General features: G+C 38.2%; 1 protein-coding gene across 2 annotated transcripts in view; it reads right to left on the minus strand.

Annotated features, from left to right (window-relative positions):
* Positions 1-23,550, minus strand: part of chst8 (carbohydrate (N-acetylgalactosamine 4-0) sulfotransferase 8) — a 209,609-nt gene that overhangs the window by 182,835 nt on the left and 3,224 nt on the right. The window contains exons 1-2 of one of the 2 annotated variants that reach the window (XM_088080560.1): positions 6,946-7,085; positions 6,694-6,786 (exon numbers count right to left, since the gene is read on the minus strand). The exons of the other annotated variant lie outside the window; for it this stretch is intronic. Coding sequence (XP_087936686.1) covers positions 6,694-6,721 — 28 coding nt within the window. The 5' untranslated portion in view covers positions 6,722-6,786; positions 6,946-7,085. Of the gene's footprint in view, positions 1-6,693; positions 6,787-6,945; positions 7,086-23,550 lie in introns of those variants that run through there. 2 annotated transcript variants of the gene reach the window in all.

Consider the following 23,550-nt stretch of genomic DNA (forward strand, 5'->3'; position numbering starts at 1 on the left):
AATGATCTACTTGGCTGTATTCAGACTCTACTGGCCTGAGGAGCTCCCCCCATAGCTGCCCAGCCTGTACTTTGTGTTTTTTAAGGTGAGGGGACAGGGGAGGATACAGTAGAACACAAACATACACAAAAGAACCGGTTGGATACAAATGACATTGTGAAAATTTTAACAGAATACCAACATGGTAACCAACATTTTTTAAAAGCCAACTCCTGCACTGATGTTGGCCTAAACACTGAGACTGTTCATTTGCCGTAGCATCCATTTTTATATAGAAATCTTATTTGGACACATTTGCCGACCTCAGCTATAAACCCATGTCTAGAGGTACTGATTTTGCTTTGTTCAAGATTTTCATGACTGACATCAACCTCAGGGGCAGAACGTTTTTTTCTTTGGTTCTATTTTGACATGGTTTACATTTTCATGTGACTTTTTTTATGGCTCTGTGACAACTGCGACTTGACATACAGCGAGGTACAACCCCCCCCCCCCAACAAAAACAGAACTCAAAAAAGGTACAAAAAGTACATATTTGTTGTTGAAATATTTCACTGTATTGGGGGAAAACTCTGACCTATTGGTGGGGCTCGATGAAAAATCAGGATTTAAAAAAACATTATTAGGATACATGGATATCCAGGTGTAATGATAATCCATGCTAAAGTTGTTGAAATATTTCACTAAGAAAACATGAAATTTCAATTTCATGGTGAAAAATTTAGGGGATCAACAAAGTCAGTGGGGATTCATCCTCCAGGGACTATAACTGTCTGAACAAAATCCACTCAGTAGATGCTGAGATATTTCATCATGGAACAAAGTTGTAGACTGACTATCCCTAGAAATGTGCTGCTAGCATGGCTAAAGATCAGAACCAACCCTTTCATTTCTCTTTCTTTTGCACCGCTCCACAGACACAGCTACTATTACATGGCTACATAATTACTGTCATTGTAGTATTTATGTAAGACAGAAATGTTCAAAAAAAAGTTCAACCCAGAATCAAAGTTAGATTTCTTTTTTTTTTCTTCCAATAAATAAGACGGTGGTATTTTCTGTGCAAGTGCATGGGGGGGGGAGATATTGAAGTGGGGGATATGATTACAAAGTGAGACTTCCAAGAAAACAAAGGCTCTTCATGAGAGACTGCAGCTATACTGGTATGACCCCGCTGTTCCAAAGTAGAGTGCCTTGCTTTTCTGAATTGCATTTGTTTCTCGGATGTGAGACTTTTTCATTACAACAAATGAAAACTCAATGGATCAAATCGTGGATTATGGATGCAGGTGTTGCTGGGGCAACCTGTGCATGCTCTATCTTTTTCCTTGAAACTAGGCAAGTGCCAAATGGCATTTTCACAAAGACATTTTGCAGTGTTACAGTGGAATATTTTCAGCAGTTTAATAGTGCAACTCAGACATCAATCTCTCCCAAACAAGTCAAGCTCCTTGTTTCAGATGCCAGAAGGCTCTTGGCAAAAGAAAGGACAGTGTTTTGTTTCATTTTGCAAGAAAGTAATGTGAGAAAAGCCCAAATAAAGTGTTGATTGATATTAACAATGAAAGTTTTATGACCATTTGCTTTTAGATGTCTTTTATCAATCTGCAGTCATCACAGATGCATTACAATAGTGGTATTCATTCCTAGAGAAAAATGTTGCTGTTTACAATAATCTGTCTCATCAGAGATAAATTAGCTTCTTATTTGAAAATTACTTAATTGTTATTTCCCCTAAATAATTCAGCGGAGTTCAGAGTTATTTCGCTGTGCTTGTAGGCTTCTCAGAGGTTTCTCAACTCTGAGAGCAGAAAAATTCTGCAGAGTAAAGACTTGATTTTGATCACTGAGTCACTATTTATAAGCCAATCAACTTTTCTTCTGGATGTTGCTATTATCTCAAGAGCAGATTATTTCAGAAAAATAAAGATCAGCTCAGTGAGAGAGAAAAAGAACCTTGAAGATCTAGAGGGTACTTCTCATGAGCTGAATTTAAATAAAATGAAAAAATGGTCAAATCTCATATTGAGGTTAAATCGAGCTCATGTCTAGGAGCAATAGGCTAGACAAAGATGATATCTTATTTTGAATTTTCCTTTCTCAGATCTCAAGTTGATATGATCTGCACCACTGCTGAAAAACTTTGGGTACATAAAATTGTAAAAGTTTATATGAGCTGACATCCACAGTGGCTTTTAGTGTCATTCTGTGACATAAGAACAATACAGCTGTTTATATGTGATTTTTTTTTTTAAACATGATAATTATAATATTCAGAAATGTTTTATTTTGTGGTGGTGTCACTGAAATGTGCCTCCATCTAAACATCACTGTCAAGCTTTTCCTAATTATTCGTACAGCCAAACAAGAAGTGCTTACCAATTAGCTGCCCCATCACTCTGATCTCCTTTGTGAAACTGAAGCAAACAATATGTTTTCACCACCATTAGCTTATTCATGTAGTGAAAGAACAAATTAAGTATACCACTTTTCATCACTTGTCACATGCCAACCCCTCTTGGTAACTCATGCCTATCCTGCTCCAGGACTCTTTATTACTTTCTCATCTATGCCGTCTTTTTGTTTTAGAAAAGTACATGATTAAAATATCTTTTTGGGCAGAGACAATTTGCGTTTCAGAATGCATTTTCATTTCACAAAAGTTCAGGAGAGTAACAACAGACAAGAAAAAAGTATCTCCTGAAAGTGGCCATGACTTGTGCTGTTGCAATATTTCAGTCTCAGTGGCTGAACATCTGCCAGGACATTTGCAGTATTAACTCACGGTTACTGAATTCACAGTTTTGTAGTAAACTGTAAAACAGAAAAAGAAAAAGAAAACACACCTTTCCCCAAGATTTCTTTATAAGACTGTCCTAAAAGCAAAAGTAGAAGGAAAGAAAGTTAAAACAACCACATCAAAACTTAAGCTTGCTCTGCAGCTTCATACCAAGGGTATGCGATATTTGCCAATCAACGTCCTGTTGTGATGACAGCCTGCTGTGCTTCTGCTACCAGTAAAAGTACTTCTCTGATCAGGAAACATGCTGTTTCAAAACTCTTTAAAAGGACCCACTAGACTGAAACATATTCCCTTTCATCTTTCCGATTTCTACTAAAACAAATTTCTGTCAGATTGGCTGACATGCCAATAAAATATTGAAGTCTACAGTGAAGCTTCTGCTGACATGCTGTAAGTGGACACGTGTTACCACAGTGCACCAGTACTCAGCCCACAGCCTGTTTTCATAAAGTCACAGGTTCAAACATGAGCAGGATCATAGAGCATATGAAACAAGCAGGCAGGTAACAAAAGGAAGTTTGTGATCAGAAGGTGCCGGTTTGATTTCCTGAAGCAGCTGTGAAAGTTTGGCTGGGGAAAGGGAATGAGTAATGCTCTCCGAATCCTCAGTAACTGTTCACAAGCCAACAGTGGCAGTGGTTGGCAGCTCCCAGGTGTGAACATTGACTGTAAACCTGAATGAATGATGAGGCAGCCTGTGCTTTAGCCTTCACTCTATATGACAACCCTAGAAAACACTTTCAAATACAAAAAAAAAATGAAAAGGTAAATACATTTGGCAGCAATCATATTGCCTCCTGCACAAGTTTGGTTAGGTTTATACACAAAAACAACTTGGATATGTTTATAGAAAGATCATAGTTTGGGTTAAAGAAGTTGTAGTTTGTATTTAAATGGCTTTGTCGTGACAGTTAGGTGAGCGTCATTGTCACGGTTACAAGAATAAACAATTACAGTTAAGGGACAAGATTGGTCATGATTAATAGAAATGAAAGCTGACTATAAGAAACAAATAACAATCCCCCATGACAAAGCTCTTTATTGTCTATAATGACTTTCTCCTTTGCTACCATTATAACTACTACAGCCCCTAGATGGCTTTGTCACCAGAGCGTAAATTATTTATTGTTAAATTTAAGCTACCATGATGTCCCCCTTTGGTTTGTGAACTCCATTTTGGAGCCTTGAGTTTATCATTTTGGCCATCAACATTTAAGATATTTTATAGAGCCAGAAGTGACCATATTTAAACAAGAGGGTGAAGACAGGAGGAGTGGATATGACTGAAAGCCCAAGGCAATGGCTCGCAGACAGCCCGTCACTCAAAGTGGCCATGCCATTCATTATGCATAACTTTAAGCTGTCATATAATTTAAATGGGTAAGACATATAAAAAACCACCCCCTGTACAGTAGTCATGAACTTAGTCATGAATTAGCTGTAGAGACCAAACCCATTTTTGGTACCAGGCTGCAGATATACTTGGGCATTTTAACATGGGGACCTGTGGGGATTCACTGTCTTCGGGCCAATCAAGGAACAACAGTTTTTTGGCATTTCCACATTAATAACAATAATAATAATTATTATTATTATTAGTATTATTATTATTGTTGTTGTTGTTGTTGTTGTTGTTGTTATCATCATCATCATCATTATTATTATTATTATTATTATTATCATTATTATTATTATTAATAAGAATATTAATATTCAGCCCCAAAGGATGCGGCTTGACTTAAATAATTCACTTTGGATTTATTCTGAATGGATTTATTCTGTTACTCTTCTGCCTGTTATGGAAACTCTAGTAATTAACATATCTAGCAAGTCGCAGAATGTCAATATTGAACATATCTACAAATTGCTGACAGTGTACTTTACATGTTTACATATTCACTCAGCTAAAGCATGATTAAATGTCTTATGTTAAGGCACTCACACAACTTGTTTCAGGTTAGGGAAACATTTTGGTCTGAGCTGAACACTGAAAAAATCAGCAGTTTCTCGAAGCACAAGATATGACGCATTTATACAATGCTTTGGTATAGCAAAGTGCTTTGTTGCACTTTGCTATACCAAAGCTTTTCACCAGGGGAAGCTTGCCCAGTGTGTAGAAAGCACTAGGTCCTCTACTGGCCTCTCTCTTTGCTGTTATCCTGCCTCGTGTTCAGACTGGGCTAACTCCCTTCTAAGCAAGAATTACATCGCCCATCACTAACAGCAAAGCCCTTCCTGCCATCTACTGGCATAAAAGAATATTGTACTATAGCAGCTGGACATAAAAGTAGCAAGTCCGCACCAGGAAATTTGTTTTCCTTTAAAACTAGGTTACAGGATGGTATAAAAAATGTTAACTATAGTAGGGTAAAAGTAAAATACTGTAGTAATGTGGCCCTGCTGTACCTGCTTTAATGCCAGGCTTAAACTGCTTAAGCGTAATTGACTCACATCTGATTAGGAGCTGATTAACAGTAGCTGAATGCTATTGTGAATTATTAATGGCTGCATAAATGGATCATTATTCGTATTAAACAGCACAGGCAAGAGTTTACTTATCACAGTCATTTGGAAGACATCAACACTGAGCTTACAGTTGGACACTAATGTTGGAATCCTTAATCTTAAATATTAATAGCTACCCTTCATTAAAATTTAAAGCACGGCACTTATGTTGAGAGAATAATATTCCACCGCTTAATGTGCTAAACAGCAGGTGTGTCTCATAACAAGACGCAAGGACTTACTTCCACTGGCTAAGTCTGACAAACAACATGGCTGAACGCCATTGGCTCATATGAAACTTTAGTTCCGTTTTTCCCCAATCTGAATCCAAAGTCCTTCAACCTGGGAGCAATAGACTTTCACAGAGCAAGCTTCTTTTGGGGAAAAAAGAAAAAAAAATGGCCAAAAATACTTCAACAAATTCTGCCTACAGTTGACTGAATCTGCCTACAGCTGTCAAATGACAAAAGGTCATAAAACAACAGAAGGCAGATTCACTTATTTTTAGCAGTGTTGTATAAGTGTTGTGGATTTTTTTCAGATTTTAATGTCAAGACCATAAACTTAAAAATGTGTTGTTGTTTTTTTCAGGTATGACTCCAATTAGTGGTAGTTATTTGCATGCCAATTATTAGAGTGCCAAACATGCAGTTTTGCTGTCTGTGTTACACCACTTAGCAACTTCTCCTTTGACGTCAATAAGATGTAGCAGGATTTAGGATCGACTTTAATTTCATTTCTTCTTTAAGAAAGATGACAATAAATCTACCTTGTACCTTGATCAAAGACAATAATACTATTTATACTGACATTGCTATTACTAGTGCGCTGCCAAGGATTTGGGCCCCATGAAAAGATATGACACTGGGCCCAACCACCAAAGGCTAAAATTACTAATCATCTCACCTCCAGAACCCCACTTGACCCATTCAAAGCTAAAAAATAACTCCACCTTTGCAATATTTAACTATTTACTCCACTACATCTATTTGACCCTTATACTTACTAGTGATTTTAAAATATAGATAGATAGATAGATAGATAGATAGATAAATAGATATTTAGATAAATAGATGTGTTCTGCATATGTGATATGATGCAGTATTATACAACTAATCTAAAATATTCTATATTTATTTCTGTGGCCATGATACTAGGGGCTATTCTGTATAATGACAACTTCTTATTTTTGATACTCTTGGTATATTTTACGGATAATACTTCTGAACATTTTGAACCCAAAACTACTATTTTCTGGTAATTAAGTATTGAAGACTGGTAGTTTCACTATTACATAAGTTAAAATCTGACTACTTCTTCCACATCTGGTAATAACACCATAAGACAAATTTCAGTTACTATCAGCTGACATGTCAGTTGCTCACCTGCTTCCTCTGAGTAGGGCTGGTTCATGGTGGGGTGGGGGGGGGGTTGGAGAGACAGGGCTGCAGAGGATGAAGCTGCACCTGTACCTTGTCCTACATGGCACCAGGACAGGACAGGGACAACTGATTTAGTATGTATCGGTTGCTCAAAGTGTGCGTGAATCGATTAAATGATGGCTAATAAAAGGAGCAAAGGTAGCTTTTTTCGCGATGAACTAATCACGTTAATTTCCACCACTCACGGTGACCCACCTTCCTTTTTGAAGCATTACGTGACATTCTGTCGCCCTTTATTTTCTTTCTCCTGTCTTTCTAGTCGGTTTTGGTAGCCGGACATCTCCTTTGAAAGCTGACACATTATACACAGATCAACTAACACGCCTCAGTACACGCTGGTAGCAGGTAAGGAAGTGGGTACCGTTTTGCGCCAGGTGCTGGGGCAGGACCGAACCATTTCATGAAAATACAGGGGGGAGGACAATTCAGAGGCTCCCTGGATGTTTACTTTTTTGGCAAAATTAGAAAAGAAAAATACTCTTTTAATATAAATTAGCATGCTGTAATTTCAATTGTTTGTCAATGATGAGAAGTTAATACGTTTCTTTTGAACATTTTCTTTAAACATGTTTTAATATTTTTGAGGAATCCTATTACTCATGGGCCCTTAGAATCGTGCGGTCTGGCTGTAAATCTCTTCATTATATTAAATCCGTGGTAGATCTTCATAAAGTCATAGAGGGAGCTGACAATAAATATGCATCTACAGTGTAATGATCTCCATGTTTTTTATTTGTTTGTTTTGTTTTTGATTATTTTTTGTGTTGCCAAAAACTGGAATTGATAAAGAAACCGTTAATATTAGTTAGCATATTGTAACATAAAATCTTCTGTCAAAGATGATAGCTTAATAATTTTCTGTAGAAAAAAAATCTAAATATTCTGATATTTCTTAGGGATCCTATTAGTCATGGCCCCTTAAAATTGTCCAGACTGGCTAACTCTTCATGAAGTCACAGAGGGAGCTGAGAAAAATTTTAATATGCGTCTGTGTTGTAATGTGTCTATGTTGTTGTTGTTCCTATTTGTTTATTTATTTATGAGCTTCAAGTATTCAGCAGGTGAAATTTTCCAACCTTGAGATTTTGAGACTCAGCTCTTATACAGAATGCATTTTGCTCCAAGGAAAGACCACATCTATTCTGAGGCTGTCAAGCAATTCTAGAGTATAATTTAACATCTGACAGGTGTGATGTAAGACATAGCAGCGTCATGCAGTTTTACATGTTGGAAGTGAGTTGGGTAGAGGAACACTGACTTCCACGATAGCTTCCCATCATGCTTTTACTGTTCAACCAGTCAGCAGTTTATTGCATTTCATTCTTTCTCAAATCTTATGCAGCAGCAGAAAGTTAACGCAGTGTGGAGCTGTAATTTCCTCGTAGTATTTCTCTTGCACACACCAGCTGTGAGTGTGATACCAGCTCAATGAAGCACAATTGAGAAACTTGCAATTTGTCTGTCTGCTGTCTGACAGCTAACAAGAAGTAAGAAAGGATGGAGGTAAAATACACAGTACCTTTAGTCAATACAAAGACAATTTTATCATTCAGTTCAATAGCTGGAACAGACCTATTTAAAGACTAGTGTTCATGCCTCAGCTCTAACGCACACCATGTCTAAAATATAAGGTGATAAATTTGCATGTGACACGAGATGACTTAAAAACTTGCAGACCTGTTTTAATAACTTTCTTCATCTGGCGCTGTGCAGTACAAAATGAAATCTAACTAGTTCGGAGCCCTTTTTCTGCCTGTGCAAATGTGCACTTAATGTTCAACAGGTACACAACAAGAATTGTGACAACTTGTGGCAGCATGGGCTTTTGGGAGATCAAAGTGTCTGGCCTGAGTAAGGTGACTAGCTGGAAGCATCGCAGGAGCCTTCAATGCAGGCTTGAAACCTCTTCGCTGGTAAAAACATACTCCCACCTCGTCTCCAAAAAAAGAAAAAAAAAATCCTTTAATCTTCAGTCACCATATATACTGCCTCCCTGTGAGCAGATGACAGGAAATAGACACTGATGTGATTTCCCAGGCAAGGAAATCAGGTAAGTGCACACTCATTAGTCATATGAGGCTTCTTGCAGGGTCAAAGAGGGCAGAGATGGTGGGTAATTAAATGTGGTAAATGAAACACTAATTGAATGAGCGACCCACTGCCTCTGGTTCTTGTTTAATCATATGGGGAAGCAGATAACAAAAAAAAATGGGATTCATTTTCTTTCACGAGGGGATGCAATTATGGCGGGGCACAAATTGATCACTTCACAATAAACATTAAATAACAATCAAGGTAGATGTGTTTGTATTGACTCAATTAAAGAGGGAAACTCAAGGATTGAATGATTAACAGCTTAAAGGTAAATTACACTGTACTTAAAGTATTCAAATCCGCACATGATTAATTATAAGGAGCTTTTTTTTAATGAGTTACTTCAAATAATTAATCATGATTAAATATATTATTTTATTAGTGAATATAGTGCAAAATATGCACACTGCATATTATGCCCATTTTGACTTTTAGCAACACAGCACTGTGTGGGCAGATTTGTGTAAAACACATTGCTTTCTGTTGGTGTCATTTATGGTCCAAACTGTAATTATCATTCCCTCCAGGATTTCACGGGTTGTTTTTGTAATTGTTGCGGCCTCAAATGTCTTCTTTCTTAGCAGCTTCTCTAAAAGGTTGTAATATTTATAGGCATTTTAGCAACACAATTGAGGGCACCAGCTAACACAACAGCAGGAGATAACATCGGTCACTGAGCCATTTACCCTTTGAAACTTGGATTGACATTACTTTTTTTGTGCCGCATTCAGACTGCTTTCCAAAGTATTAAAATATTTGAACCCTAAGCAGATTTGTTTGATTTCATTCAAAAACACAGGAAAAAGCCAATTACCAACTATGCAAGAAATGTCCTGCAAATTACAAGAAATTAGCAGATGCAGAAATTGTTTTTTAAAATTGCTAAGGAAAATGTTCCAGGGAGCTACCTCCCTAATTACCATTATAATATATTTCAATTTATTTTATGGAATAATAACAACTTTTAAGATTTTTTTCTGGTTGTTTCCCTGTTTTGTTTCATCTTATGATGTGTATTTTTTTTTGATTTGGGTTTTTTTTTTTACTTCCCTATTTGTTTGTTTCATCTGGATTTTTTTGTGCCAATTTTTAGGTAATTTTCTCATACTTTTTAATAATTCCTTGCTCATTTCTGAGTAATTTCTTCTCAAGCTGCTGATTTCCTTCTTCCCATGTTTTTTTAAAGAATAGAGGCCAGTTTGTCTTGGCTTCAAAGGGTTAAACAGTCCCAACAATTTCACACCAACAGGGAACAGCTCAACTCCGCCATTAAATCTCCTGATAGACAATGGGTTATGTAGTGATGCTAACATCCCTGTCTGTGTGTGACATTGTCACAGGCGCAGCAGTAGTCTCATGATAAACCGAGAGAGAAGAAAGGAGGAGCTGAATGAATCAATACACTGCCTGCAGCTGTCCAATAAAATGAGGTATAACTCATTTTAAATAGTCAGATTTGCAGTAGAGTTTTGGTGATTGAATAAAATTGCAAAGTCGCACAGAATTTACAGGAATTGGCTGAATTTGTGTGAAATGTTGCGATCACAACTTTGCAAAATCCCGGTGGGACTGATTATGTCAGTCTCTGGCTCTGCTCAACTCAGAATTTATTGGCTTGAGGTGTTAGTTTGATACAACCCAATCAACACAATAGCTGCCATTGTATGTTTCTGCATTCACTGGAATGTTAAATTAGACCATTTCATATTCAGTCAAAACTTTAGGTTTCTTTAGATTTCAATTTTATATTTCATATTTTGTCAATGCTGTAGTTAGTACTGACTTCAGGTAAAAAATCTACTTGGTTGTGGTTACAAAACATTATGTTTTGGCTTAAAATACCCATTTTTGTTGCCAAAAATATGGCTGGAAAGGTCCTGATGTCTCATTAAAAATACCTGGTTTGTCAGCACAAACATGGGGTGAACATGTCATGGGTCTTGAATAATGGTCTGCTGCTTGGCAGCTATCTTGCCTAACTGTCAAAGCATCCACCATCCCCTCCACCTCCTGATGAGAAACTTTGTTCATGTACACCTGAACTATGTCACTTTAGAACTGTTGCTATAATCCGTATATCACATCCGTAAATGCACAAATGTTTGCAGAACCCTACAATGCCAGCAGTTTTTTCTGGCAACTAAGCTGTTCAGCAGATTATCAAATGCTTGCTGTATACATTTTAGGATGTACTATAAGGACTGAAATGAACTGACAGCTAATTCTGTTTTAAGACTACAAATATATATCAGTAGAGATGGAAATTAAAAAAAAATGTTTGAGAAAGGATAAAAAAAAATACTGACATACTGTATAATAGCAACGTTGGAGAAAAACGAAGAGTCTTTGGCAATGGGCCCCATCGTGACTTCATGTTTTGAGGAGGTAGCGATGCCATGAGCTGTACAGGAAGATCCCCCGTCCTCTTGGTGGAGTCTAGCCACTGGTGGAGGTGATGAAGTGCAATGGCTGAAGATCTGGATGGATAAGATGAGATTTCTGGTTGACCAAAATGAAAGACCCAACTGGGCAGACTGGTTGTGATGGAAACTGGATGAGAATAGGTTGGGGAAGGGTTGCATCGATCTGACACTGAATGATAGCTGACAGCAGGAGAGAGAGGAACTGTTTTACACTTTAACAGCAGTGAGATGATTGGCTCACAAAGGTTGTTGCAAAATATGATTGGTTTAACTGAGAGAGTGAAGGCTTCCAGTCAGCTGAGTTGAAAGCGGAAACAGAGAGAGAGTTAATAATAAATAGAATAGCATGAAGATAGTCAGTCTTCCTGGTTGAACTCACGATAAGCTTCATTAGTTTGGCTCAGTAATTTGTCCAAAGACTGCACTATACATTTTTTTGATATGAAGACTGATATTATTTGACAGCTAAATCTGTTTTAAGACACCACAAATATATTAGCGTATTTGTCAAGCCCTCATCCTCCACTGTTGTACACAGCCACCTTATGATATTCATTGCAGCATCACGATGTGAAGTGTTCATGATCTGGAAATGAACTCTTGCACACTAAACTACACTTGGAATGCGAACAATGGCAAGTTATTGCTGTTGTTACATGATGATTACTACATTTACAGAGAGCTATGTGAAGTAGGGGCTGATTAGGACTAATTTTATTTTTTAAAACATTGTGTCTGGATAAAGAGTGTCATTCGGTTGTTAATGAAAATATTCAAATAATTTGGTCACCACATCTTTTAAATTTAATGAATTCTTTTCTTGCTTATATACTTGGGGACTGTACTTTATTAGAGTAAGAGGGTGGATGGGGTTGGACTTTTTTTTGTTTTTTTTAAATTACCCACCTTGGAGCTACAGCTATTTTTTCTTAAGCTTCCCTGAGTGACTGGGGAAATTCATGACCCTCCCTTGCATGTCCCTCCCCAAGTCTAATCAAACAACATAATTCCATCAAAAGTGCTTAAAAAATCATCTGAAATGCTTCCCCCACTTTGCACCACCCCTTCCCCTCTTAATAACCAATGAATCAATACAAAATATGCAAATATGCACAATAGAAGGCAAGTTTCTCTTATGCTCTTAACATATATGCCAAAACATAAAATTGGGGGGGGGGGGGGTGTTGCTTCACACACAAAAAATTTAAAAAAAAAAAGACCTACTTCCATCCCCAGTCCTTAAAAAATTATTATTATTATTGTTGATAACAAAACTTAAACTTAACACAGCATAGAATTGAACTGGTGTTATTTTAAAGTTACTGCAAACTTTAAACATGAATTCTCTAATTGGTGTTATTGCCTGATTTCCCTATGAGGGCAGGATCAGTCCACTTGGGCCCACCTACAGTACAAATTAAGACCTTGCTGCTGCCTCCAGAAAGACCAGAGTGTGTTGCCAAGTCTTTACTGACAAGCTTAGGCAAAATAAATTAGTGTAATTAACTTGGGCAGCTACACTCTGGCCTAATTGATCAGCACCCCGGCACCTGGGCATGTGCGGTTCCAGAAGAGTTAACATTTTAAGAGCCCCGCAGTGGAGCGAGATGCTGGCAGCAAGTATGGTCATGCCCTTGGCGCTGGGTCTTCCATACACCATGCTGTCTTTGGATTTTCAGAGCACCTGGTCCAGAGTTAGCCCCTGAACCAGTCACCTTGTCAGCCTGAAAGAAAAGGCTGCTCCTCACCTCTCAGTTTCTTTGCGGTCATTCTGCATCCTGCTCACATTTACAGAGGCACCCCGATGAAACCTGCTCCTCCTCAGCCATTTTTTTCATCTCCAAGATAAACGAGTGTTGTCACCGCTGTGCACATAGTACGGTGGCAATAAGGGCAGTATCTCTCAAAGAAATACTGGCATCACAAGCCGACCCCTGAGCATCAGCGCTCCCAAATAACATTCTGTTTTCATTCCCCAATTCATCAGCCTGGATCCTGAACTCAACTGAACAGGTCCAGGTGGCAGGAAAAAGTCAACTGTTAATTTTAAACTTGTGCACTTTGGACCTGGCACACAACACTTTTCCCACCAACTCAACCATCATGATTTATAGCCGGCATACTTTTCATCCACTCTAACTTGGTTTTGAATCCCTTCCCAAAACACAACTGCATCTACTATATCGTATCAGGCACACAAACAAACTGCAAGTACACAAATTTAATCAAAACTATGATTTAGTGGTACAACTAGCAATGCCTGCTTATTGTCAAGCCTGGCATGGGTATTACTGGGTCTTGGAACATAATACAACAATACAGTACAAAAAACGAAAAAGCGATTACCAAGAAATAAGTGAGGAAGAAAACAGGAATGGCCTGATAATTGATGAATCCTTAAAGCTGTAGTTGATACCTTATATATATAAATATATACATAAAACCAACCTTTTCTCATATTTGCTCTATTGACACAGCACTAAATGAGACAAATCATTCGAAAATAAATAAATAAATAAATAAAAAAAAGATTTATTGCCTTGTATCAGTTTTAATAACCTCACCATGATCTAAAACAACTTGAGTCGATGAGTCTGTAATGTAGCTGTCAATCATGTCAATCACAGACTGTAAACTGTGGACAGACTGTCAAACAAGGAAGTGCTGATCAAATGTGAATCAAGATTCTGTTACAGCATTGCTTCTCTCTTGTCCCAGATGTTATCAGAAACTTATTTTAGAGTACTGTTCAGCTATAAATTAAGAAAGTTGGTCTGGCTGGTGGATGGTGTCTCGTTATTTGGTCGACTGCTTCCAACATGACAGCAAGGTCACAAACTTTATCATTTTACAGCTAAATAGAGCACTGAAATATGTTTTTTTTTATAACATTTGAGGTGATAAATGAGCAATTGCTGTAACAGAATATTTTTCCATATTTGTTTAGCGCTGCTGAGTTTGACAGTTTGACCATACAAGTAAGGACTGACATGATTGGTTTATTTCCATGTATTGCAGATTCAAGTAAATGACATTAGAAGCAGTATGAGGAGGTGGAGGACCACTTTTTAAAATTTTTTTAGACTGTCTTTCACATGCACTTACGCACTGCTGCACCTCTTTTAAAATTTTGCATTTTCCTTAATTTCATGCATTTTATACTCTTTATTTTTTTAAGCTTTATTTGTATTTATATTATCTCAGTGGGTTTTATTTTCCATCTCATGTTATGCATTCTGTGCATTTTATTCTTTATCCTATTTTTAACATACTTTCACAATTAATATCAACTGGGTTTTATCCATGTGAAGATGCATTCTATATATTCTTTTCTGATCTTATTTTGTTTTTACATGCAGGTTTTATTATGTCTTTATGTCTTCTATGTCCTTTCATGTGAAGTGCTTGGTGTATGTTATTTCTTTTTTGGAAAGCACGTCAGGCTGGTAATTTGACAAGGACAACTGCATGAAACATAGCTTCATATATAACATACTGAATAAATCAATTCAGAATATAGCGATAGTTTCAGCAGTTTGACCAGTTATCTTCTTAAAAGCTACCAACTGTAGCTTTAATAAGTAGATCCCGATTATCCTAAATAGTAGATTAAGATTAAATACTACAGAACAGACTATGAGACAATATAGTAATGACTCCTGTGTTTTAAATATTTGCCAAAAAACATCCTGGAAAGAGTGATGTGTCTTCAATTTTTAAAACAACTGTATAAAACATCTCAGATTCAGCTGAAGTATCGTTAAATGCAGCTATAGACTTAAGTGACTCTATCTACACCTACTGATCACTGAATTTAATCCATAATTGCAATCACAACCCGACAGTGGGACAGACAGCAGTGTGATAGTGGTCATGGCCAGGGAGAAAGGGTCATTCTGCTGATTGCATTTACAATGACTAACATGCTTCTCATTTGATTTCGTCTGGGCTGCTTGCCATCCGTTGCTTGATAGATATGTACTGTAGCTGTGTAGGTACCTCTTTTATTGTTCAGATAGTAAAGTTGGTATTAAGTGTCTCTCTCCATCTCTCTCTCACTCTCTCTTGCTCACACACACTTTTTTTCACTCTCTCCGTCCCTCTCTTTCCCTCCTGCCTCTCACAGAATGAGATGAACATTTTCACTTTCTCTGCTTGCTCAGAATCCTCCCTCTAATCCTTCTAGGGAAGTGACTCACATTACAGCATTCTTCAGTTTAATGCACTTTAATAGCATTAATATCTGCTTTTGCCTCTTCAGCTGCAATAAACACCCCTTACATCTCAAGAAAGCTGCTTAAGGGCAATTGACATTGCAAGTGTACCAAAACAGAAACATACCTCGGATGAAAAGCAGAATAAGTCATTGTAAAGGACTAATCTGCCTTTTTTTTTTTTTTTTTAACACATTGGCAGCAGCCTGGCTCAGTGTGGCACATGCTGTACTGTAAACAGACACTGGGGGAACTTGGACAAGGAGCAGCCAGCTCCCTGTAGTCCTTCCTACTCACTCTCGCTGTGTGGAGGAGGCCTGCAGATACGGAAAGAACACAAGTCCCTGCCACCTTCTGTGCCACCCATGTTGCTGTTGCAGTGACAGCCAAGGTCAGCTAAGGAATGACAGAGAGCTCCTGCATGGAGATAAGACTCTAAGAAACATTTGAACCAGTGTACTGCTTTTTCGAAGGAAAGAGAATCCTGCCCCTGAATTATTCAATGGGTCTCCCTCACCCTAAATAACAGCCGGCAAGCATTGTTTGACATCCCGAATGAATAATTAAGGACTGACCTTTTGTTCCCATTAGAGGTGATAGGTTGATAGCGCCATACTTTGAGGCTGAGGCTGTGAGACGATGTGAAGGTGCTGTGCAGAGGAACTAGGAATTTTCTGCATTAAAATTAGCCAAAGTCTCAGGCACAAGCAACGATGCTAAGAAAAGAAACATACAGCGTCCCAGTGGGATGCATTGATATACAAAGATGTAGATGAGGTCTTTGTTGATTGTTCCTAAAGCACAGCCTGAAGCCATTCTTTGTCACTACTTCTATGCTCTCTTAAGAATTGTACTGTGGTTTGTTCCTGACACATCACAGGCATTTTGATTATGCCAGTCAAGAGCTTGTAGTCAGCTCTGTGAATCAGAAATGATGTATTAACACAAAGTCAATCCCAGCTCAGCTGGCTCGGTCCGGTTTGATGGCGTTCCAGTGAATTATGGTCTTTTCCCCAGATTTGTATTTCAATGAGGTAATGAATCAAAGAACAGTGGACAGCACCAAATCCACACAGTGTATCCAAAATGTAAAATATGACAGGCATGCTAATAAATTACATTTTTCACTGACATCATGTATAAGTGTGGAATCTGGCCATTAATGTTAATGCAAGACCCATTATTGCTTAAAGGATGAGTTTAGAGATGTTCTACATTTCTCCACTGTAAGCAAATACCTTTAAAACACTGAAACCAATAAAATGTTCTGTTACTCACAAGTATTGTGTGTGTAGAAAAAGTCTCATATAGACTAGTGCACAAGAATAAACAGAGTAATGACAACGGAGGTTAAAAATGCTCAGGCATCACGTGAGTCATGGAGGCTTCGAATAGTTCCCACAGGTGTCTGGCGGGCCATTTGAATACATTATACGAAGAGACAAAACTCTAATTTTCGCTAAATAGCAGTCAATAGCCGCATTGATTTACAATATACACGGAGTGCATTGTCTTTAGTTTCATTATTATATTGTTTTTTAAAGTAAAACGTGCTTATATTTGAAGATTAATGTTAACAGCCAGGGTTAGATTAGACTGATTAATCTCACACTCGGGAGGTTCACACATTTCAGCAGCTCAAGAGTCAGAGGCAATAGAAAAAAAGCAACTGAGTGCTAAATAAGGATTAAAATATGATTAAAATACAAAAAATTAAATATTTTGTAAAACACAAAATATATATTAGATGAAATTACTGAAGAGCAGGACATTTTAAATTAACAGGCTGTTAATGGCTAACGAAATGTGTTCAGTATATACAGTACAGTGTACTAGCGTTAGCTTACTCTGTTAGCATACCTGTTATTGCTTCCTAAATCTACTAATTTAGCGGCACATAATCCAATATCATGCTTTAATGCACATATTAATTTAGCTAAAATATGCTATTAATATAAAAAACGATTTTTTAGACGTCTTACCCTATTAAAGCCCATCACAAATGGTCTTCTCTGCTGCAACATCATTGCGCCGCTAGCGATATATGCTACTTCTGGGAACTATTGAGATGCTCCACGTTCTGACATTGCTATGAAAAAACGGTCCATTGGTGCAAATGGAGATGACGCGACTCTCTCTTAAAGGGCTCTGATATAGACCAATAATTGATATTCTGTTGCTAGGGCAACAGCTTTGATCCCTGTTTACTTTCGCTTAGTTTTCAAGAATAGTTTCCTTGTTAGCTTCAAGGAAATTATAAAAGAAGGAAAGGATATGACACGAGTGGTCAAACTTTGTGTAGGAGCCAGACTTTGGTATGACTTCTATTGGAGTCAAAAGGGCTGGCACAGCAAATCATACTGTAACCCATCATGTCTTGGTTATTTCACCCCTGAGTTAAAATCTGTCCACCAGATTATAAAAACACATACTACATGATGCTGACTTACATTTTGTATCCTAATGTTAGTTTTCCTTGTTATTGGTCACCAAACAGATGATGGATTTGTCTGTCATTCGGTTGACTCCAGTAGAAGTGACACTAAACTCTGGCTCCAATGCAAAATTTGAACGCTGTCCTTCATGTCAAGTCCTTTCCCTCTTTTATAGTTTCCGTAGCTTCTGCAAACATTCCAACAGGAAAAACACTTGGATACATTTAGAATATTTATGTTGTCAAATTTGAAACAGTCTCCATCTTATGTCCTGTTTACACCTGGTATTAACATTTATCTTGTGGACAGCTCAAAGTACATGTGTGAATGCAACAAAGGTGTCCTCAATGGTGGTCTGGGCTGAAATTGACCAGATTCTTTCAGCATAATGTGTCCTGGGCCACACTGAAAGACTACTTGCTCAGCTGATGTCCTTGCTATCAGACACCCCACTTAATAAGAAAACTTTTGTCGGTGCAGTGACACGAACTCTCCTCCCAGCCAACGGTCAATTCAACGTCTGTGCGGTTAGCACCAGCTAAAACAGCAGCATCAGCAGCAGCTGTTACAAGGTCCCAAAATCTCACACAGACAGTGAAACTGCTCGACTCTGTCATTAAACTCGTTAATAACCGTTATGTAACGTTAGCCATGTTATGCTAACAGTTTGACCTGTCATTGTGTGTGCGGCCGTGTGGACTCTTAACAGGTGTCTCCAGCACAGACCTCACAGTCTCGCAGCAGCAGTCTCCTAACAACGCTTGCGTGAATGGATTACTAAACAGGCTACTGGGCACAGGCCCAGGTGTCAGGGGGCCCCTGGCCTTCACATGCAAAATGTTGACATTGTCAAGAACCCGCATGCATTCCATAAACTGTCTAAATAATGGCCATAGCTACTGTGACATCATTTGTTGGTTTGTGGACTGCCATTTTGAAACCTCAAGTTCAGCAAGGTCATTGCCGTCTTGGTTTTTCGGAGCCAGGGATTGATCTAACTGAGAAGTCAAAGACACTATCAGCAGACAGCCTGTATCTGGAAGAGCCAGGCATTTAATTATGCATAACTCAAAGACTTAATAAAACGTAAATGGGTGAATTATATAAAAATATCATATCTTTTTTTATTTTTTTTGTACCAGACTGTAAACATTTTTATTTCTGCTGTAAATTTGGGCATTTCAACATGGATATCTATGGGGACTGATTGGTTCCCACAGCCAGTCTCAAGTGGCCATTAGGAAGTGCAGGTTTTGGAACATCATGTTTGCTTCATCTTTAAGCCCCTTAGGTTGATGCTTGGTGCAGTGCTTCGATTCAATAAGATTGTTCTGATTTTAAACAGTAAAAGCTTTTAGTCAGCCGGTTAAAAAACAACAACAATACATTTGGCCTTTGTCAGCTGAAACAATTCATGTGTTTATTTGCATATAGATCGGGAAGGTAAGATCCAATCACAAGTGATCACTTGAGAAGCATGTGGGGATGCATTCTAATGCAAGGTGTGAACAGACAGACTAAGCACTGTCCACGTGTGATCAGATCACTCAAGACACATGTTAATACCAGGTGTAAACAGGCTCCTATTTTTGCACTAGAGCTCCATTGTTGTCCAAAACCTATTAAAAGCACATCAGTGGGCCACACTGTTAAGCTGGGTGACATTTTCCTTCATTACAATTGACATGAATCTGTTGCTTATTTTGAGTGTGTCCCACATACACGTCTTGCTTCTGTGTAGACTCACTAGGGGACCAGATGTGCATTGATCCATAGCAAGGTTTCATTATAGGAACATTTTTTGTCAAATGACCAGTTTGCACATATATTTGTGTGTGAGCTTGAGTGTGCAAAAATGGATGCATTGTGTAATATATTTTTGACTCAAATTATTTCTTTTGGGTTAGAATCTAAAGTAATATTTCACAGTTTGTTGCTTTTATGTAAATCGGAGAGTAAACTTGTTATTATTGCTATATACTTATTCAAAAACGACCAATAGAGTTTCAGTCTACTTTATGCTGCTCAGTTTTAAGCAGCTGTACCTGCAGTCTCACTGAGAGCCTGCAGCTCCATCTGCCTGTGTGTCTCTGTGCTGGTTAGGCTGTTGCTTCCAAGAGTCTGCTGATGAAAATTATGCATGATATTTACAAACAAATCAGGCGAACATGCTGTGGCTAATTTTCCATACAAATACTATCAATGTCATAATTGCCATAATAACTCAACTCCTGATCCAAAATGACATGTCTGAGCACTGAGCACTGTTTGACTCACCTTAGCCCAAAATTTAGATGTAAAGTGAATTGATTTGTGTTAGTTACATTCAGCAAATTCATTATTATTACTATAAGTATCAACTCCTGGTAATGTGTCGGTTACTTATCTCTGAAACGTTATCGCCAGTGCTTCAGCTAGCTGTCAATGCGTGATATAGCCTTAGGGTTGCCAGATCATCAGATCAGATATCCCCCATATCTCACTCTTTCACTCTTTATTAAAATTATTATTAAACTATTTTAAAACAAGAAACACACAAACATGCCAACTATACACAGACCTTACCAGTTAACCCTTTATGGAATTAACATGACAAGATTGTTCAGAACCTTCCATTCCCATATCTGCACATATAGCTGATCATTGTCCCCAATACAGGTATAATGCACCCTTGTTTAAGAGCAGCTGGTTAAATGTTTCAGTAGCTTGAGGTTTTGAGAATGTCTCAGCCTTTTCTTTAAAAAAATAGAAGAATAGATTTTTGTCTTCAGTTTCAAAGGATGGCCTTGAGGCTGAGAACTTTAGATATGATAGACTGAGGTTCACATAACCTCTAGGACAATAACTTAGATCTTGTATAAATAAGGTTAAATGGTAGAAATGAAAAAAAAAAAAGATTAAAAAAGTGTTTCGTGTAATACATTATTTGATTTAAATCAGAAGGTTGTGTGAACAAAGACCTTAAGAAGGAAGGAAATCATCTCTATGAAAACAGTAGACAATCAGGGAAAATATTTTTTAAAAAACTCTTGATTCAAATAGATTGGAGAATCTATATTTACAGATTGGATGCTTTAAGATGTCATCTGTGATTGATTAGCCGTCTACAGACAGCCAGAGGAGGGAGCTCACGGTTACTTCTTTTTCGATGAAGATGCCAGAGTTAGCATCAAGTATGGACATCTTTATTGATGCTCTCCCTTTTCAGGCACAAAACATCTTAATTGATCAAAATATTTTCAGTAAATTGGTCATCATAATCTTATTTACTGTTTTGGTTCACTCTCCTTGCTCTCATTGCATTGTTTTGGGCTGCAGCAGGCAGCTGCTTTCAATAAAAAAGCTGTTAAACAAAGTGGAATATTTAGCAGCTATTTATTTCAGGAGTAAATTCAGGAGAAAATTGAGATAAAAAAGAATGAAAACTGGTTTTTATTTTGCCCAGTGACCAGACCCCCAACTGTTTGCCAATAAGTTCACTATGTCAGCTTTAAGGTGACAACATGTTAATGCTTTCACAGCAGAGTAGATAGTGTAGCATAGTAGTAGTGGCACGATATGCCACATAAAGTAAATTCTCAGCCACTTCTTACAGAGTCAACAGCAGAATAAAACCACTGAATAAAAAAACATAGAGATGTTTGAACAAAGCAGCTACAGCAAATAAGTAAATCAAAGCAAAACGAGCTTTTGCACAGCCCAAAGCCTGCGCACATACACGCACACATGAACGCACACATTTTAGAGTTACAACAGTCATGGAGTTTGTTGTTGTCCTCATACGTCTGAAGGAGACAGTTGAGCACCACAATCTGGATGCATAATAAAACCAGTCCACCCAACTCCTCTGTCTCAGTGTGTTCCCCAAAGTTTTCAGAAACTGAAAACCCTAGTGTTCCTTCATACCCCCTTTATGTACGACAGTCCTGCACTTTGTACATACACCATCCACTCCAACAAACTCTCTTCGAGTCCAGCGTGGTACATAAATGTAGAGTTTCAACAACTCAAACTAACGTCTCTGAATATCATCCAGGCAGGGTTGATGTTCTTACCACAACATGATATTTAGAAACATGCAAACACAATTTCTAGAAACCAGAGTGGGATTTGGGCAATTTAACAGAATCAGTGACCTGGCAGCCTCACAGCAAATATTTGTATCCAGTTTGTTTCTGAAATTGTACCTGATATCCATTGAACCAGTCACAAAACACAATTTGTATATAAAGGACATAAAAAGCTTTATGGATGAACAGCAACAAAATGGAATGGCCATAGACAGTTACTGTAAACGTTTGCAAAAATGTTTATGTTGTATAGTTCATATGTTTTTGTGTTGATCAATATTTTAGATGTCAGAGAGTGTACATCATTATTGATTTCCTGGCTTTTTAAGATAGGAAATGAGAGGCTGACCAACCTATGGTTGTTTTTGTTCTTTTCATGGAGTTTGTTGTAAAAGCGGAAAATATAGAATAACAGCAGCCTAGTCCTTTAAGAAACATGAAGCTCCTTTGTTGTTTCTTAAACACAACAGTTTGCACAAAATAGTGCCATTACTGAACTGGATTGTGTCTATACATCACAGTCTTCTCTGGAGAAAGGATTTCACAAAGGAAGAGCTTCTGGTTCCTTCACAGTGTGAGGAAGAAAACCAGAGCTGCAGTGTGCCCGCAGTGACACACTCAGGAGAGCGCTACTCTGAGGCGAGCACAGATTCCTGGTTTAAGTAGAGATTGGATGCTGAAGACAGACCATATTTATAGCCGGGGATAGGAATAATTCATCGTGATCAAAGTGCAGATCATGCGCCATTCCATCAGAGAGCAGATGTGGCAGAATGAAAAGAGCATGCTTTCTTCTCCGTGTGCTTTCTAGCGGCCTCCCCAAATGGAAAACAGCGAGGCGAAGTTATCTCAGTGGAGCCACTGTGTGTTTGTGGTCATGTGCTCTGCGCTCGTTCTCAGGCGGCTTCTCTTTAGGAGCGAGGTGTAACATGCAGTACAAAAAAGAGGTGGACGGGGTGCAACACACACGCAACACATTCTTTCATTGAGCGGGGAGTGAATATCTGAGCTCACAACAGGGGGGCCGTGTGCCTGAAGCCATGTGTCATAAAGCACACATATGACCGCTGCACATCACATGGCTCCTGTACATGTGAATAAATTTGACCACAGAGTCAGAGGTCAGAGCTGAGTGAAAAGTTGCAATTTCTGATTGAGGTAACACTCTATTTTACATGCTTTCTGTGTGTCGTTTGCCATGAAGCTTTGATTTGCTGCTTAATATTATCAGTGAATGCCTCTGTCAGCATTGAGACCGCACATGTTGACACAAAAACAAACATCCCACCATACCAGATTCTTTCTTCTAATTTTTCTCTCACCCCTCATACATTCACTTTCCCGAGGACACACACACGTTCCCCTTTTTTTCCTCCCTTCTTTTGTTTTTAGTCCCTCCTGCCCTTTTTCTCTCCCAATAATACTCTCTCTCTCTCTCTGCAATCACACACAAACACAGACACACACATGCCTGCTTCTTCCAGTTTCATTTTCTCTCCCCACCCACACACAGACACACAAATGTGCCTGTTTCTCTCTCTCTTTCATTTTCTGCGTCTCCAAC

This window comes from Plectropomus leopardus, chromosome 1, assembly GCF_026936395.1.
Source record: "Plectropomus leopardus strain MGB_pleo_1.0 chromosome 1, ASM2693639v1, whole genome shotgun sequence".
Lineage (NCBI taxonomy): Eukaryota > Metazoa > Chordata > Actinopteri > Perciformes > Serranidae > Plectropomus > Plectropomus leopardus.